The sequence below is a fragment of the Microcaecilia unicolor genome, chromosome 3 (genome assembly GCF_901765095.1).
Source record: "Microcaecilia unicolor chromosome 3, aMicUni1.1, whole genome shotgun sequence".
Taxonomy (NCBI): domain Eukaryota; kingdom Metazoa; phylum Chordata; class Amphibia; order Gymnophiona; family Siphonopidae; genus Microcaecilia; species Microcaecilia unicolor.
In genome coordinates this window covers 211,712,638-211,732,446 of record NC_044033.1, presented here as the reverse complement: position 1 = coordinate 211,732,446, position 19,809 = coordinate 211,712,638, and the positions used below count along the sequence as shown (strand labels likewise).

At 43.1% G+C, this 19,809-nt stretch overlaps 1 protein-coding gene across 1 annotated transcript in view; it reads right to left on the bottom strand.

Moving 5' to 3' along the window:
• Positions 1-226: 226 nt before the first annotated feature.
• LOC115464341 overlaps positions 227-19,809 on the bottom strand; it is a 30,047-nt gene continuing 10,464 nt past the window's right edge. The window contains exons 2-5 of the mRNA XM_030194730.1: positions 14,241-14,245; positions 3,288-3,706; positions 2,141-2,247; positions 227-1,379 (exon numbers count right to left, since the gene is read on the bottom strand). Of these exons, the coding sequence (XP_030050590.1) occupies positions 1,164-1,379; positions 2,141-2,247; positions 3,288-3,706; positions 14,241-14,245 (747 nt within the window). The 3' untranslated portion in view covers positions 227-1,163. The remainder of the gene's footprint in view (positions 1,380-2,140; positions 2,248-3,287; positions 3,707-14,240; positions 14,246-19,809) is intronic.

The following is a 19,809-nucleotide window of genomic DNA, read 5'->3' as shown; positions in this document are numbered from 1 at the left end:
ACTTCCTGAGCCCCTACGTCTTGCCCCATCCTTGGCCACCTTTAAATCTAGACTGAAAACCCACCTCTTTAATATTGCTTTTGACTCATAACCACTTGTAACCACTCGCCTCCACCTACCCTCCTCTCTTCCTTCCCGTTCACATTAATTGATTTGATTTGCTTACTTTATTTATTTTTTGTCTATTAGATTGTAAGCTCTTTGAGCAGGGACTGTCTTTCTTCTATGTTTGTGCAGCGCTGCGTATGCCTTGTAGCGCTATAGAAATGCTAAATAGTAGTAGTAGTAGTAGCAATTGAAGAAGCCACCTCACGTCATATCAACAGGCCACTCCATGTCTGATTGTGCCCTAATGCATGCAGGGATTTGTGGTTTAAATCAACCAAAAAAAAATAAGGAATACCAGTAGCTAAGGACGTGTACAAACAGGACTGGCAATGACTGACTCTGGTGTGACAACACTGATATTGTGGTCACCGACCGTGGCTGGGAATGGCTGATTGCGGTCACTAACCGTGGCTGGGAAGACAGATTATGATCACTGACCGTACCTAAGAATGGCTGATTATGCTATGACCATACTATGATTGTGGTCACTGACTGTGGATGGGAATAGCTGACGATGTTACAGTATTGCTATTATTGTGGTCACTAAACGTGGTACTGCAATACTGACCGTGGCTGGGAATGGTTGACATTGTTATAGAAACACTGTTACTGTGACCACTAACTGTGGCACTGCAATACTGACTGTGGCTGAGAGTGTGTGATAATACTGTTTCTGTGGTCACTAGCCTTGGCTTGGAAATGGTGGATCGTGGCATGATCATACTGTGACTATGCACACTGACCATAGCTGGCAATGGCTGACAATGGAAATTGTGAGCCATAATTCTCCACTCTGTCTCTTTCTCCTCTGTGTGATCATTTCCATGCTGCATCTCTATGTCAAACACTGTTAATACAATTCTGTAGGAATCCATCTACTTTTCGTACAGAAAACTAAATGAGTCATATAGTCTTATCCAGAAAATCATGGCACGCACCACGCATCAGATGTCCTTCTGTGATGATGGGGTGTGGGTTCCCACATTCTTCCTGGTGAACGTGGGTCGACACTCAAGGCTAGCCAAAATTGATTTGCTGGAAAGACGTGATACCCCTTAAAAACCATTACATGTGGACCTCGAAATGCTTCCTCCCCGACAGTGTGCAGGTCTTGAAGATCCACCCATCTCATCAAGTGTCATCCCAGACATTCGGCCACAGTCTGATGTGTATGTAGGTGCAGAGGGGTTTCTGCAGTCGTCTCTGCTGAGGCTCGTATTTGGGAAAGATGAGTTCCAATGACTCTCCCCTCCACATCTCCCTCGTAGGACCTGTAAGATCAGAAAGGACCTCTGTGAGTCATACAATTGGCCATATGTCTCTAGTATTTTCAGCCCCTGCACTCTCAACATTTTGCTGACATCTCCTCTGGCATTTTCAGCCCCTGCACTCTCAACATTTCGCTGACATCTCCTCTGGCATTTTCAGCCCCTGCACTTTCAACATTTCGCTGACATCTCCCATGGCATTTTCAGCCCCTGCACTCTCAACATTTCGCTGACATCTCCTCTGGCATTTTCAGCCCCTGCACTCTCCACATTCTGCTGACATCTCCTCTGGCATTTTCAGCCCCTGCACTCTCAACATTTCGCTGGCATCTCCCCTGGCATTTTCAGCCCCTGCACTCTCCACATTCTGCTGACATCTCCTCTGGCATTTTCAGCCCCTGCACTCTCAACATTTCGCTGACATCTCCCCTGGCATTTTCAGCCCCTGCACTCTCCACATTCTGCTGACATCTCCTCTGGCATTTTCAGCCCCTGCACTCTCAACATTTCGCTGACATCTCCCCTGGCATTTTCAGCCCCTGCACTCACCACATTCTGCTGACGTCTCCTATGACATTTTTAGCCCCTGCACTCTTTGCTGGTATTTTCAGCCCTTACACTTTCTACATTTAGCCTGAGACTCCAGAATTTTCAGCCTGTTCTCAAGACAATCGAATGACTTTTCCAAGGCCTCATCCAAATGTTTATTGACAGAGGAAGGTGAATCCCTGACTCCTTCTCTGCTCACACTCTGCAATACTTACACAGAAACAGATGCACAGTAACAACACGAACGCCAGTATCGAGGCCAAGCAGATCAGAATAATGGCCCAAACTGCCAGTCCACTCTCAGCAGCAGCTCCTCCAGTAGCTAAAATGAAAACATGAGTAAAATGAAAATTAAGAGCATAATTCTGTTATGCAGCTGAGGTGTAGAGAACTGAACAAATATATAATGGTTACATAAAGAGAAATTATATGACAGGGCAGCCATATTTACACACCACATGAGCGCACAAGTTACAGAATACTGTCACTTTTGTAGATAAATATGGATTTTCATGCAAAAGTAGCAGCAAAAATACCAAAACATGATTCTTTAAGGGTAGTGTAATTGGCATGGGGGGGGGATTCTATAAATGGCGCTCAAGCATCAGCCCTAGAGCGCTTAGGGTCTTATTCTATAACGTTTACTCTCCTAAATTACGAGCGTAATCTATTTCGGAGCACAGATTACGCTCGTAATTTAGGAGCATAAATTTAGGCGTACAAATTTATAGAAGAAGGTCGTTATGCACCAATTCCAACACCTGACTCTGGGCACCAGACTTATACCTGGTATAAATGCTGGCACGTTACCATGCGTAACTTTTTGGAACTCCCCTGACCCGCCCATGCCTTTCCTGTGATCACGCCCCCTTTAGACACCCAGCATTACAGAACAGCACACAGCCAGATGTGTGCACAGATCCTAATTTGCATCAATTAACATCAGTCATTGATTTTTAGCCATCCCATTATTGATGGTCACAGCTTGTTAGCCAATTAAGTTGCACGCACATCTCAGGAGCGTGCCATAGAATCCGGGGGATAGTGTGTAAATGCAAGATGACGTTCACATGGACATAGCATGGGAGGAGCACGGGTAGGGCATGGGTGGGGCTTGGGATCCCTACCATCTCAGTTATTTAATATTTTGGGTTGGCAGGCAGGTGGAGAGTGCAGCTGGGGAGGGGAGGGAGACAAATTCCATGCCCATCCACGTTGGGCTCAGGCCCACCCAAAATTGACCATCTGGCTATGCCCCTGCTCTTGACCACCAGCCACATTGCTCACTAAAAGCAGGATCTGACCTGTTTGGCCACTGCCGGGAAGGAGAAACCTAGGACAAAGATTGAGGAGACAACTTACTGCTACTTCCGGAGAGGTTGGTGGTACTACCAGTGCCAGTTGTCCCAGTAACCGTTGTTCCAGTGCCGGTGGTTGTCGTTCCAGTGCTGGTGGTTGTCGTTCCAGTGCCGGTGGTTGTCCCAGTGCCGGTGGTTGTGGTTGTCCCAGTGCCGGTGGTTGTAGTTGTACCAGTGCCGGTGGTTGTGGTTGTCCCAGTGCCGGTGGTGTAGTTGTCCCAGTGCCGGTGGTTGTAGTTGTTCCAGTTCCGGTGTTGTGGTTGTCCCAGTGCCAGTGGTGTGTGTTGTCCCCAGTGCCAGTGGTTGTGGCAGTATTTGTTGTTGTTCCAGAGCTTGTGGAAGTGGATGAAACAGAGGTTGTGGCTGTAGAAGGAGTGGTGGAGGTGGTTGTACTTGCTGCTGTTGTGGTGGGGTCTGTAGATGCTGCAAGGGTGGTGAAATTAGATTGTGAATTGAAGGAGACATTTAAATGGTTATTCACTCATTTGTTACTTTCACCCCAACATTCTTGCTCCCCCCCCCGCCCCCACACACACACACATGCACTCTTCTAATTGCCCCTTCCACACACACACACACACAACACGCTCTTAATTCTTCTTCTCTGCCCATCCACATACTCTTGTCCCCTCCGACTCCTGATTTCCTCATCACATACACATAGCTGTTCATTTTCAAAGCAGTGGACGTCTTAAAATGCCTTTAAACAGTCCATCTGCTAAAACAAAAAAAGGTCTAAAACTCCTGATTCTGGAAAGTCAGAATATGGATTGTTTCATACTGCAGTTCGGTCCAAATAGCAAGGGGGGAGTGTTGTGGGCTTATTTTCGGTGGGACTAGGGAGGGCCCTAAAGTAGACGTCCAACAGGCATTTTTGAATGGGAAGAAAAATCCGTGTCTAAAAAGAAGGGAGTTTTTATGTAGACCTGTTCCAGTCATATCCAAGCTACAAACAGTCGCTTTAATCGAGCAGCTGACCACTGCAGGGATTAATGCATGACCCCTTCTTAATCCACCACCCCCCCCCCCCCGGTGGTTACTGTCCCCCTCCCTCTCCCCTGAAAGTGAAACTGGAAATGAAAACCAGACTATCTATCAGCTGCAGGTATTATTTATTTATTTGTTACATTTGTATCCCACATTTTCCCACCTATTTGCAGGTTCAATGTGGCCTACATAGTACCGGAGATGCGTTCGCAGACTCCGGTGTGAGCAAATACAAAGTGATGTTGTGGCAGAATAAAGTTCATGTGGAGCAGTCAGTGGAAGAGCTGTGTTGTGTCTATTACATACTTTAGCTTTGTTGTGTTGCAGAGATCAGGCATTTAAGGTGGATTGGTAGGGTATGCCTTTTTAAACAGGTTAGTTTTTAGTGATTTCCGGAGGTTTAAGTGGTTGTACTTTGTTTTCGAGGCTTTTGGTAATGCGCTACACAGTTGTGTGCTTATGTAGGAGAAATTGGATGCATAAGTTGATTATGGCCATTCTGAAGAAAGCAGCAAACAGGTCAAAGGAGTAGCTTAGTGGTTAGTGTGTTAGAATGTGATCCTCGGATCCAGGTTCAAGTCCCACTTCAAGTTTTATTTGTTTATAATTCTGAGCCTTCCAGAAACAGAAAAATACCTACTGTACCTACATGTATAAGACACTTGAAAGCCTAAAAGCTTATTGAAGTGGTGTACATTCAGAAACAGTAGGTATATTTCAAGTCCTAGAGGGATCACATTTACAAAAAAGAGTTGTAGTAGATGTAATGGCACAATTTGACAAATTGAAAAGTAGAAAATCACCTGGACCAGATGGTATTTATCCCAGAGTATTGATAGAATTGAAAAGTGAACTTGCAGAACTATTGTTGGTAATATGTAATTTATTTTTAAAATCAAGCATGGTACTGGAAGATTGGAGGGTGGCCAATGTAACTCTGATTTTTAAAAAAGGTTCTAGAGGGGATCTGGGAAATTATAGACTGGTAAGCCTGACATCGGTGCCAGGCAAAATGGTAGAAACTATTATAAAGAACAAAATTACAGAGCATATTCAAAAGCATGGGTTAATGAGACAAAGCCAACATGGATTTAGTGAAGGGAAATATTGCCTCACCAATCTACTACATTTCTTTGAAGGGGTGAACAAATATGTGGATAAAGGTGAGCCAGTTGATATTCTGTATCTAGATTTTCCAAAGATGTTTGACAAAGTACCTCATGAAGGACTCCAGAGGAAATTGGAGAGTCATGGGATAGGAGGTAGTGTTCTATTGTGGATTAAAAATTGGTTAAAAGATAGACAACAGAGAGTAGAGTTAAGATCAGTATTCTCAATGGAGAAGGGTGGGTTCCACAGGAGTCTGTGCTGGGTCTGCTGCTTTTTTTTTTTTAAATTTTTTATTTAATTAAGCTTTTTAACAAACATAAATTTACAATTATGAGTGATAATACACTACTTGGAAATTATACATAATATAACAATAGAAATTCTTAAATTCAAGTTTCACTGACTATTGACCACAAATTAAAGAATAATCCAAGATGCAAGATTATATACTAATCTAGAAGAAATTTTTAAGGTAGTACAAATATATGATGCGCCAAAAAATATATCCCGGGTGTTCCCTCCATGTCTGTTAAACAGTGAACATATGGGGCTATACCATTACATTTACTTCTTCCCTAGTTAGTAAAAATTCCTCCAATTGTTTAGGGTCAAAGAATGGAAACTGTTAGATTGAATACAATTCTACAAATACAAGGAAATTTCAATAGGAAGTTAGCTCCTATTGCCAAAGTTCTTGTGCGCAAAGCCAAAAAGGCTTTACGCCTTTTTTGAGTCTCTCTAGATAAGTCAGGGTAAATTCTTATTTTAGACCCCAAAAAATTTGAATCCAAGTGTCTTAGTGAGAGCCTCAATACTGCATCTCTGTCCATTTCCAAAGCAAATGTGACCAATAAAGTTGCCCGCTTTGTTACAACCTCAAGAGACGACTCCAAAAAGGAAGTCAGATTCAACTCCCTACCATCCTGAAAAAGTTCCCCTGATTCCTTACGTGGATCAGTTTGTAGATAAAAAGCACGAGTTATTGGTGGTAGGGAGGTATCTGACATACCCAGTATTTCAATAAGATATTTCTTAACCATCTGAATAGGTGTAATCAAAGGTGAACTGGGAAAGTTTATCAGCCTTAAGTTTAGTCTTTTAGACTGATTCTCGAGATATTCCAGCCGTCTAGAGGTAAAGTTCTTATCTTTAATTAGTGTTTGACCCACAAGTTCCAATTTTGAAACTTTTTCGGTAAGAGCTTTAACTTCCCTGGCTTGAGAATCAGTCTTTTTCATTTGAGAGAGTGCAGTTTCTGATAAAGACTTATAGTTTACCGCATTTTTAACCGCCAAAGATTGTAGGGAAGCATGTGCTGTAAAGGTTAAGTCCCAAAGTGACTCCAAGGTCACTACGGCAGGCTTTTCCATTTTCCCAAAAGTCAACACTGGAAGCGGTGCTTTAGCAGCCTGCTCCAGAATACTCACTGTCTGAGACAACAGCACAGGAGAAGATGACATTTCTGGGGCTTCTAGGTTGACAGCACCATGATCTTCACTTGGCTCCAACAGGCTCCCTCCCTGGTCACTCCGATTTCCACTCTGGGCTGGAGCGCAAGGGCTCTGAAGAAAGCCTCCATTTCCTGGTTGTGGGGGGGCCGCACGTTCGACAGGGCTCAGGGAAGCCCCGTCTGCACTGTCGGCCAACGCCAAAGCGCCAGCCTCCTCAGAAGGAGTAGAAACTCTCCCGGGTCCCAGCACAACTCCAAAGTCCTCCAGTCGCGCTTGACGAAGCTGGCTAGATCCGCCAGGGAGAGAGGGAATCTCCCTGACTTACCTCTCCGTTTCCCCATAGCGAGGGTCAGGTAAGGAGCCAGCCGCTACAGCGTGTATGGAGGAGAGTGAGGACGTGTCTGATAGGCGCGTCTCAGACCGTCACCATCTTGGATCAGCTCGGGTCTGCTGCTTTTTAACAGATTTATAAATGACCTAGAGATGGGTGAGGTAATTAAATTTGCTGACGACACAAAGTTATTCAAAGTTGTTAAATCACAAAAGGATTGTGAAAAATTACAAGAGGACCTTACGAGACTGGGCGTCCAAATGACAGATGACGTTTAATGTGAGCAAGTGCAAAGTGATGCATGTGGGAAAGAGGAACCCGAATTATAGCTATGTCATGCAAGGTTCCACGTTAGGAGTCACGGACCAAGAAAGGGATCTAGGCGTCATTATTGATGATACGTTGAAACCCTCTGTTCAGTGTGCGGTGGTGGATAAGAAAGCAAATAGGATGTTATTTATTTATTTATTTCAGTACATTTATACCCTGCCTTTTGCCACAGTGTTGCAATGGAAATGAATGGAAAACAAAAATGAGGATGTTATAATGCCTTTGTATCGCTCCATAGTGCGACTGCACCTCGAGCACTGTGTGCAATTCTGGTCGCCGCATCTCAAGAAAGATATAGTGGAATTAGAAATGGTACAAAGAAGGGCAACAAAAATGATAAAGGGGATGGGACGACTTCCTTATGAGGAAAGGCTAAAGCGGCTAGGGCTCTTCAGCTTGGAGAAAAGGCGACTGAGGGGAGATATGATAGAGGTCTATAAAATAATGAGTGGAGTGGAACGGGTAGACGTGAATCGCTTGTTTACTCTTTCTAAAAATACTAGGACTAGGGGGCACAATGAAGCTACAAAGTAGTAAATTTAATATGAATCATAGAAAATATTTCTTTACTGAATGTGTAATTAAACTCTAGAATTCTTTGCTAGAAATTGTAGTAAAAGCAGTTAGCTTAGTGGGGTTTAAAAAAGGTTTATTAAGATGGACTTGGGGAAAATCCACTGCTTATTTCTGGTATTAGCAGCATAAAATCTATTGTACTCATTTGGAATCTTGCCAGGTATTTGTGACCTGGATTTGGAAACAGGATACAAGGCTTGATGGGCCTTCAGTCTGTCCTGGTAAGGCAACAAATGCCATAGGCACCCAAACTATAGGTATTTGTCTATAGAATTCCCCACCCCCCACCCCAGGGCTGCCCATGTCACCTAATGTTCCAGTGCTGGTTTGTAGCTGCCTCCTTGGGCTGTGGGAAGGCTTCACCTCCCCAAGCCTCTTATTCCAGACATCCATGGTTTTTAAACCCAGGTATTTTTATTTTTTGTTACATTTGTACCACATGCTTTCCCACTCATGGCAGGCTCAGTGTGGCTTACATGGGGTAATGGAGGGTTAAGTGACTTGCCGGAGTCACAAGGAGCTGCCTGTGCCTGAAGTGGGAATTGAACTCAGTTCCTCAGTTCCCCAGGACCAAAGTCCACCACCCTAACCACTAGGCCACTCCACTCCTCCAAGGCTAACTCCCTTGACCATATCTTTCAGCAACCAATTCCACAGAATTATAGTATGCTGTGTGGAAAAGAACGTCCTCTGATTTTCTTTCTATGTGCTCCCTGTTAGTTTCACGGGGCACTGCCATTCCCAATTTACACATTTCACCCCACTCATGATTTCTTAGGCTTTCTATCCATACTCCTTTGCTCATCTGGCTCTCATTGCCTGATCACATTAATTGTAGAAATAAAGCACATTCCACACTTTGCATTCAATTGCTGCTCTGCAGTAGCCATGAATATAAAACATAAAACTGTGACCATCTGTCACTAATCTAAGCTACAGAGTCATCTCTGCCTTACCTAGTGTAGTCTCTGCTCTACCCAGCATTCTGACCTCTGGCACAAATCTGACCTTGTTTTTTAAGAAAAGGAATCACCGGTGACGCGCTTCTTTTACAGCTAGAGAACAGAGCAAAGGGCAGGCAGGTTCCTCCCTGTCACTTCTGCAGACAAACACCTCCTGTCCCTGCAGCTATATCCTCATAGTGAGAATTTTGGTTTCCCCACTGTATGAATGGAGGTTTGAAAATTCACTGATTCACTCAGGGTAAGTAAGCAAGGCGAAGTTTCTATCCAAAATGGTTTTTTTTAACTTAAAAACCAGTTGCAAAATAGTGGTCTGGGAACAGAATAGCAGCTTATTGAATCACAGGCATTTCCTACGGTGCCTGTGCAGTAGAATAGAATAGTGGCAAGTTTTATTATGCAATCGTCCATGACTATTGCTCTGCCTTCTTTAAATATTTTTATCTTTTTCTGTATCCAATATGCAATATGCTTTAAAGTGGCTGAAGGTTCTCCTGGGCTCTTCATGCATGTTTCAAGACTCCTAGGCTGCTTGCCAGCCTTGAAGGAGATATGTTTGACATAGGTAAAGTTCCTTAGGGATTGACATTGAGTGGGCTATAAAATCTCAGACATTCCCTGCTTTCATTCAATTGTTTGACAATATGGGAGGTCTTCAAAACAAGTTGGAGGTTTTTTTTTTTGGCACAGTAGCTTTAAGAAGGAATAAGATGGAGACGGGAAGTGGAGAGCAGTGCGTTCCGACCCTAGCTGACACCCGGGGCGGATCGCCGATGCGCCCCCCCCCCCCCCCCGGCAAAATGACACCCCCCCGGGTGCACGTCACTGGGGGGGGTGCTGCGGCGCGCACCTGTTGCCCTGTTTCAGTCCGATTACGCAATTCGCATGTGTCACTGCTCCCTCTGAGTCTGCCCCGGAACAGGAAGTAACCTGTTCCGGGGCAGACTCAGAGGGAGCAATGAACACATGTGAATTGCGAAATCAGATTGAAACAGGGCAACAGGCGCGCGCCGCGGCACCCCCCCAGCGGCGTGCACCTGGGGCGGAGCGCCCCCACTGCCCCCCCCCCCTTGGTACGCCACTGGTGGAGAGTTGTTCATATTAATATCCAAAGAGCAATTTTGCCCTGGAAAATAATCAATCGTTTAATCCAGGGGTGAGCAACCTGTGGCCTGTGGGATGAATGCACTCATGAGACTCTTTCCAAAAATACTAGGACTAAGGGGCACGCAACGAAGCTACAAAGTAATAAATTTAAAACGAATCGGAGAAATATTTCTTCACTCAATGGGTAATTAAACTTTGGAATTCTTTGCCATAGAATGTAGTAAAGAAAAGTCCATAAACCATTATTAAATGGACTGGGGGAAATCCGCTGCTTATTTCTAGGATAAAGCAGCATAAAATGTATTGTACTGTTTGGGGATCTTGCCAGGTACTTGTAACCTGGATTAGCCATTGTTGGAAAGGCTCGATGGACCTTCGGTCTGTCCCAGTATGGCAATACTTATGTTCTTATAAGACCACTGAAGTATCCACAGAAAATGTCATTAACTAGAGTTATTGCAATTTTGAATATTGTATTTGCAAATATTTCAGAATAGCCACTCTAGCATTTGTTTCCATTGTTTTTGCATCCATATGTAAGTCAATTCGCTGTGTTAGTTCAGGCTCTAGTCATTTTTCAACCGGATGATTCTAATTCTCTGTTTCCTGGGATTTCAGAATCATTCCAACTTCTACAAAACACTGCAGTTAGATTGATTTTCAAAAGGATATCCCTCTATCTGTGAAGAAGCAATCTTCTTATAATTTCTTTCGTAAATGTCTCAAGACTTATTATTTCAAAACAAATTTTTGTTAACTGTTAATTCTGGTATGTACTACCCAGTGTAGCTTGTCAGTAAACTCTGAATTCATTGCCAGAGAAGTGGTAAAGGCAGTTAGCTTAGCGGGTTTTAATAAAGTTACTGCCCGGCTTCCTCAAGGAAAAGTCCACATAGACCATTATTAAATTGACTTGGGGAAAATCCACTGCTTATGTCTGGGATAAGCAGCATAAAATGTATTGAACTTTTCAGGATCTTGCCAGGTCATTTTTTTGACCTGGATTCGCCACTGTTGGAAACAGGATGCTGGGTTTGATGGATCTTTGGTCTCTCCCAGTGGTGGCAATACTTATGTACTTATGTAGGGCTGGCTACACTCTGATATACAGCAAAAGAAAGGCCTGGAAGTTTCCAGGACTCCTCTGAAGGCAGGCCAGGGTTTACGTAAAGATCCCTAAATCTGTAAAAAGGAGCATCAGAAGCAGGCAAGAGAAGTTATTCCTCCATGATGCCCACCACTGGCGAGGACATAAATTGGAGACTCTTTTCCAGTTCTAAGCCTCAAGTTGTTAAGAGAACGTTTGGTGGAGAGAAGATGAAGGATCTGGGTCTAGTAGAATGAGGTTTGGCCAAGGCCCGTCTTTGGATACATGAAAAAGGGAGTGATAGAATAGGAGCTGGTTATTCACCATCTCCACTTGGGGTAAGCAGGAAAACAAGCCAGTGTAGCCGTGAAACACACTAGGCAGTTGCCTAGGGCAGCCAAGAGTGGCTATGGTCAAAGCAAAACACTACAATACAAAGATTCTTATTTTGCACAAACACCTTGTAAGTTTTGTGTGGATTACATATTAAGAAAACCAGTCAATCACTGAGAATCACAAATCAGTACGAACAAACCAACTAACAGCTTACTAGGACGCATAACTTAAGCAAATACTTACAAATAAACTTTTAACGTCTTCCTAAATATTGAATAATTCTGTATGATTCTAACATGTCTAGGAATAGAATTCCATAGAAAATATGCTTGATACCAGAAAGTAGAATTAAGAAAAGATTTATATTTAACCCCTTCTGGCGATGGAAAATGCAACATCAAAGTCACGTAGTCCGTTCTGCGAAGGCAGCTGTACTAGTTCTATCAAATACATTGGAGCCAAACCGTAAAATATTTTTAAAACCAATGTACCCACGGGTCTCCATCGTTAAACAGTGCAGATCAATCAAAATGGGAGTGTCTCTGTCGCAAGACCAGGCACGGTAGATTAAACCTGCAGGTGAATTTTGTAGTTTCTTAATAATCATTTTTGACATCCTATATAAACGCAATAAGTAAACTTCATACTACCAGACCAAGAACAGGTCAATCAAACAAACAGATAACAGATCCTCTTCAATTTTTTCATCACCAAAAAAGACTTTTTCACAAGCATATTTACTTGAGTCTCAAGTGACAATTGACTATCCAAAGTTACCCCTAAAAGTTTTATATATTCTTAAAGTGAAAGTTCTGGCAGGTCCTAGTTAAAATCTCGACAGTCCAGACATTGTTGTTCTGCCCTTGTTGAGTTTCAAACGATGATTTAATACCCAAGTTTCAACAAGTTGCATAGAAGTCTCCTGTGCTGATTTAACAGTAGGTACAAAGATGGTAGATCTGCCTAACTAAATATCTATATCATGCATTTTGTAGCACTAGCTTCAATGAGGACATAAGAACATTGAATAACATCGGAGAAAGTGGCGAACCCTGAGGAACACAACAGTAAAGGGGTGGAAAGGACCCAAAATCAAATGATCAGTCAGCCACACAAGGGTAAGATGCTCCGAAAGAACCCTTTATTCAGACCCAACACGGTCAGCAAACACCATGTGACAGGAAAAACGTTTTTCCTGTCACATGGTGTTTGCTGATCAGTTGGCTGGTCTTTTGTTCTCTCTGATATCTAAATGTTCCATCAATCAATTAATATATTACTGAACACCAATAGATTGACCCCTGAAGAAGGCTGTTCTAGCCGAAACACGGACCGTGTTGGGTCTGAAAAAAGGGTTCTTTCGGAGCATCTTACCCTTGTGTGGCTGACTGATCATTTGATTTTGGGTCCTTTCCACCCTTTACTGTCGTGTTCCGTTCCTATGGAGAGTGTGAACCCCATTTGTCTCTGTCTGTTGAACCCTGAGGAACCCCACATCTCATTGTCCATGAATCAGAAAGAGCACCCCTAAATTTCACTTGATATGTTCTAAAAGACAAAAACACATTAAACCAGTTAAGTACCTTTTTTCCACAATTCCAAATTCATTTATAATAGATAACAGCAAATGATGATCTACCCTCATCTCCCCCTACATTCCTACCCGTAACCTCCGCTCTCAAGACAAATCCCTCCTCTCAGTACCCTTCTCCACCACTGCCAACTCCAGGCTCCGCCCTTTCTGCCTCGCCTCACCCCATGCCTGGAATAAACTCCCTGAGCCCATATGCCAGGCCCCCTCCCTGCCCATCTTCAAATCCTTGCTCAAAGCCCACCTCTTCAATGTTGCCTTCGGCACCTAACCACTATACCTCTATTCAGGAAATCTAGACTGCCCCAACTTGACATTTCGTCCTTTAGATTGTAAGCTCCTTCGAGCAGGGACTGTCCTTCTTTGTTAAACTGTACAGCACTGCGTAACCCTAGTAGCGCTCTAGAAATGTTAAGTAGTAGTAGTAGTACCAAATTGAATGCGCTCGATAAATCTGAATCGTAGCGATACTGTCTTTTGCCCTCTACCTAGCCATGAGCTCCCTTCGGCCTGTGATGTTACCAGAACCGTTTCAGCCAGACAAATTCAAGCAACACTTTTATCCACTTTTACAGCAGGGGTTGGGAAGGATCCTACAGGCCTAAAAGTTAATTGAGTCTTGTTAATTGGGTTTGGCTAGGATACCTAATACCTTCCAGTGCCAGCAGCAAGTCGGAGGCTTAAATTAAACCTATGAGATTTCAGTATTAAGAGAACCTTTCTAGCTGTGAAAGAAGGAGTGTCTCCCCAGAATCATGTTTTCCGGGCCTCTTTGTAAAGTGTTGTGTACGATAATTGAACAAGAAAAATAAGATGCATAAGGATTTAAATAAACTCATAAACTGGCTGTTAATCTCTCAGTCATAAATATTTTTTTATGATAATATACAGAGCACAGAATTCTGCCACAGGCCCTGAGTGAAACAATTGGATTATAAGTAACTATGGCAGAATCATTCCTACCTCTGGAGTTAATTCACCAGTAATTCACCTCTTTAAAGAAAAGCAAATACGTTTTTTTCTAACCATATAAATGAAAGCGGTGGCCCCTGTGCAGATTTCATTACTGAAGCTTTGAGGCTCACTTACCTGCCCTGTAAATGAACAGAAGCATCAAAATGATTATAGTCCTGAGAAGTTTAGGTGTGTCCATTCTGCGTCCCATCCTCAGCACAGTCCTTTACAGAAGGTTGTTCCTATTCTGAGCCTCTCACAGAGGAATATACTTGATTAACAATGTTTAGCAGCTACAGAATACCTGCTCCTGAAGCTGGCACTTTTATACCCAGGACAACACAGATACCTGTCCCCTCCTTACTATCCTGAGCTGGATGACTCAGGTTTAGTCCAAAATATGAGGCATCACCTCATAGAGTCATTTTTTTTTAGCTGGGATAATTAGTTAAATTAAGCTAATTAATTAAACTGGGAAACAGAAAGAAGAGAGAGAATGAATGACAAATGTCTATAAAATCTCTAGTGAAACAGCAGAAATGGTGTTATTAATTTCCTGAATTGCCTGTGGTCTCGAGATGGTTCGGGTCATCTTTTGCAGTTGGGGGAGTGTCATTCCTGTGTCTTAAATGACCTGCTGTTTGAATGACAATTGAACATCCGAAAATTGGAGTACATAATCCATGGACAGCAACATCCTGAAACACCAGACAAGAAAAGGATGAGAGGATAGCATTTTCCTTAGAATGGGACACGCCGGGATAAGGGGCTGTGATATGAAGTTGGAAGGAGAATGGCTCGGAAGAAATGTGAATTCATACGTCTTTCCTGAGAGGGTGGTAGATGCCAAAAATGATCACCGGCAGAGAAGAATGTGGCACAGCAAAATGTCTTAAAGTTACCCGATAAGATTTTTCAGAGTTTTATGTTCCCTTTGTCAGAATCTGGTAATTTACACAGTTTTCGCTATTATTTTATTTTAATTTTAGAATGGTTTTCTTTTTTTTTATTTTCTTTTTCATTTCAACTTGTTTCTTTAGATTGTGTGCTTTTTGATTTTATGAATTATTTAAGATACGTTGAGTTCTTTAAATTGTTTGAAATACTTTAGATATTGTTCTTGAAATTATTTATAGTTTCATTTTGTGTTGACATCCTTTTTCCTATTTTTACAATTTTTAATTTTTTTTGTTTTTTTATTTGTGTGTTCATCATTTGGAACAGAAGTTTTTTTTTTTAATTTATAAACATAGAGGCCAGCGTAATAAGGTATGCTAAGCTTAGCCCACCAGTGTATTCCTATTGTAGTGCGTAATTTTATACATTAAACTTAAGTGACCTGATATTAAAGAGGTTTACGCTTTTAACTGAGAGTTCAGCTCCTAAATTGGCCTCTTTGAAAATGTACTAGGGCTGAGTGCTTAAATTTATACTCAAAATTTCACTAAACTCCTAATTTTAGGAGCATAAAAAGTAGATGGCAACTGGGAGGATAGGGCAGGGGAAAGAAGTTAGGAGCTTAGCACAGATTTTCAGCACTAGATTCATAACATAGGCTCGTAAAGCTTTGATTCTCTGCATTCTTGGTGAACAGTCTTTTCACTTTAACAAGATTTGTTACTATTACTATTTGTATCCAGGAGGAATATATAAATGATGTATCACTGAAGCAGGTAATGTTAACCACTGAAGCAGCCTGTTGGCGGAACATGTCAGGTTCATTGCTAAATAAAGATCTTTTATGCAAACACAGAACTCTGTCCATTCTTTGTAGTCTGCAACTTTTTCATTTTTGTATATGTTTGTGATGCACCTGCCTCTTTTTTCACTTCTTGTTTCATAAACCTAGAAAAATGAATGTCAGGCATAACTTTTAAGCTTGTAAGCTAAGATGAATTTTCAGCCCAACACTTAAAGGGGCATTTTCGATATCACGTCCAAATCTGATTTTGGACATTTTGCAAAAAAACATCCAAAAATCCAGTGCCAAACATGGTCATATTCAAACCAGAAAAACATCTATATTTTTGGTTCGAAAATCGTCCTGTTTTAGACGATTTTGTGCTCAGTGCGTCTTTCTTTAAGGGCCATTTTCAAACAAAAAATGTCCAAGGGAAACACACAAGAGTAGAGGAGTGGCCTAGTGGTTAGGGTGGTGGACTTTGGTCCTGGGGGACTGAGGAACTGAGTTCGATTCCCAGAACAGGCAGCTCCTTGTGACTCTGGGCAAGTCGCTTAACCCTCCATTGCCTGCCACATAGAGCCTGCCATGAGTGGGAAAGCGTGGGGTACAAATGTAACAAAAAAAAAACAAGCCATTGAGATGTCTGGGAACCTGCAGTCTTACTACACTGGCCACACAAACATGTCAGCAGAGCAGTGGGGCAGCCTAGGGGGCACTGCAGTGGACTTCACATAAAAGGTCCCAGGTGCACATCACATATTAACATAACCTTCCAGAAACAGCTAAAAATCTACTGTACCCAACTGTACACCACTACAATAGCCCATATGCCTGCAGGTATCACTTATTTGTTGGTTCAGTAGCTATTTTGTGGTTTTAGGGGCACTCACACTTTTCACCACAAGTGTACCAGTTAGAGTGGGATATGGTTCTGGGTCCCCTTCTCTACAGTTCACTTCACCAACCACTAGGCTACTCCAGGGACCTGCTTGCTGCTCTAATAGGATTGGCCGTAACATTTAAAGCTCTCATAAAGGCTGGCAAGTACTGTTTCTTTCACATCTTTAGGAAGTGGGGTCAGTGACCACTGGGGAAGGGAAGGTCATGCTTTTATCCCTCCAGGGCATTGTTGTCAGGGTTGTGGTCTTCCCGCAACACTGGGCGGGTTTTCTGCGAGCAGCTGCGGAAAATTTTCGGCGGCTGCAGGATGCGGGTTTGGGCTTTTTTTCCTGTGGCCGCTGTGTGCTTTTTTCCGGGGCTTCTATTGGTCCAATTTGGTCCAATAGAAGCTTTCCCGGGGCTTCTATTGATCTGATATGGTCCAATAGAAGCTTTTCAGGGGCGTGGTTGACATCAGGGGCAGGGTTAACGACGTCAGGGGGCGGGGTTAATGACGTGGGAGGCGGGGTTGGTGACGTGGGAGGCGAGGTTTGACTTTGGGCATTTTTTGGGCGGGTTTAGGGCTGATTTTGGGCTGGGAAAATTTTTCCCATCTGGCAACCTTGCTCCAGTGCTCATCTCGTCAGTTTGGTCACCTTTTTGGCAGTTAGTCCTTACTGAAACAGGTCTACCCAAAAACATCCTATTTTTTTTTCCGCTCTGGACAATTTTACAACGTTTTGTTATTGCAGAAAAATGTCCACATCGTAAGCCCGCCCTAGTCTCACCCAAAACACGCCTCCAACATGCCCCCTTGAGATTTAAGCAAATTGCATAGAAAAACGACTTAAAACTTAGTTTTAAAAATAGTGATTTGGACGTTTTTGCAAAAAAAAAAAAGTCCATCTGTTGCTTTGTGCCATTTTTTGGATGTTTTTCTATTTCAAAAATGAGCCCCTTTCCAGCTTATTTTCAAAAGAGATCGCAGCCCATCTTCTGACACAAATCGGGAGATGGCCGGCGATCTTCTGAAATCAGCCAAATCGGCATAATCGAAAGCCGATTTTAGCCGGCTTCAACTGCTTTCCGACACGGGGCCGGCGAAAGTTCAAAGGGGGTATGTCGGCATGGTAGCGAAGGCAGGTTGGGGGCGGGATGGGGGCGTGCGTTGAGATGGCCGGCTTTGCCCAATAATGGAAAAAAGAAAGCCGGCCATCACGAGAATTTGGTCCGCTTTATTTGGACCCTTTTTTTTCAGGTCCAAGTCCCAAAAAAAGTGCCCCAACTGACCAGATGACCACTGGAGGGAATCGGGGATTACCTCCCCTGACTCCCCCAGTGGTCACTAACCCCTCCCACCCTCAAAACAACAACTTTAAAACTTTTTTTGCCAGCCTGTATGCCAGCCTCAAATATCATACCCAGCTCCCTGACAGCAATATGCAGGTCCCTGGAGCAGTTTGTAATGAGTGCAGTGCACTTCAGGCAGGAGGACCCAGGCCCATTCCCCCCCTATCTTTTCCACTTGTGGTGGTAAATGGGAGCCCTCCAAAAAACCCCAAAACCCACTGTACCCACATGTAAGTGCCCCCCTTCAACCCTTAGGGCTATGGTAATGCTGTAGAGTTGTGGCCAGTGGGTTTTGGGGGGGATTTGGGGGGCTCAGCACCCAAAGGAAGGGTGCCATGCACCTGGAAGCTAATTGTTTTATTTTAAAATTTTCTAAAAGTGCCCCCTAGGGTGCCCAGTTGGTGTCCTGGCATGTCAGGGGGGCCAGTGCACTAGAAATGCTGGCTCCTCCCACGTCCAAATGCCTTACATTTTGCCGGGTTTGAGATGGCCGGCTCCAGTTTCCATTATGGCTGAAAGTTGGAGTCGGCCATCTCATCTAACCCCGGTGAGCGATTTGGCGGGCGCCAAGCATATTTTGAAAATACACTTTGTTCCGCCCCTTCATGGAGCTGGCCCCGAAGATGGCCGCCCATCGATTTGGCTGGCACCGTTCGATTATGCCCCTCCACGTCTCCTAAGTTTGGCTGAAAATAGCTCACAAATTTAGAAACTCCGATTTTATTTTATTTTTTTACTATTGGGCCCAAAGTTTTTAACACATAGAAGAGCACAGGTTTCAGATGGTGTTAATCCTTGTGCCTGAAGTTGGCACCGGCTGGCATCTAACTCGGAATGCCATATATAGAATAGCGTTCAGTGTGCATTTTTTATCGATGCCCAAATTCGGGTTCCATTTCCTTAATCTAGCCCTTTACCTTTTAATTGTTTAAACTTGGGTGTATCAATAGAAATCAAACAAAATAAAACATGGGAAAGAAAATAAGATGATATCTTTTTTATTGGACTTATATAACTTAATACATTTCTTGATTAGCTTTCGAAGGTTGCCCGTCTTCGTCAGATCGGAAATAAGCAAATGTGGTAGCAGATAGTGTATATAAGAGAAACATCACAGCATTACTTTGACAGTCTGACAGCGGGAGGGGGGGGTATGCATGGGGACATCAAAGCATTTCATTGATATTCTAACAGGATGGATGTGGGTAGGTGAGAGGAGGGTGATAAACAGAGAAATAAACAGAGAAATACAACTTTATGGTTTATAATGGGCTAGAAAACCCAGATCCTTATTAAGTCCTGTCTGTTGGGTGTACAATTTTATGCTTAGTGCGCAAAGCTGCGCATGCAAGTTGTAGACTACTACCAGTTATATATGTAACTTAATATAATAATTAACTGCTAATTGGCGTAAACTAATTATTGCCTGTAATAGAAACATAGAAACATGATGGCAGATAAAGGCCGCATGACCCATCCAGTCTGCCCATCCTCTGTAACCCCTAATTCTTCCTGTTCCCAAATGATCCCACATGCTTATCCCATGCCTTTTAAAATTCTGGAACAGTCCTCGACTCCACCACCTCCACCAGGAGGCCATTCCACGCCTCCACCACCCTTTCTGTGAAATAATACTTCCTTAGGTTACTCCTAAGCCTATTCCCTCTTAACTTTGTCATATGCCCCCTCATTCCAGAGCTCTCCTTCATTTGAAAAAGGCTCTCTTCCTGTACATAAATGCCCTTGAGATATTTAAACGTTTCTATCATGTCTCCTCTCTCCCTCCTCTCT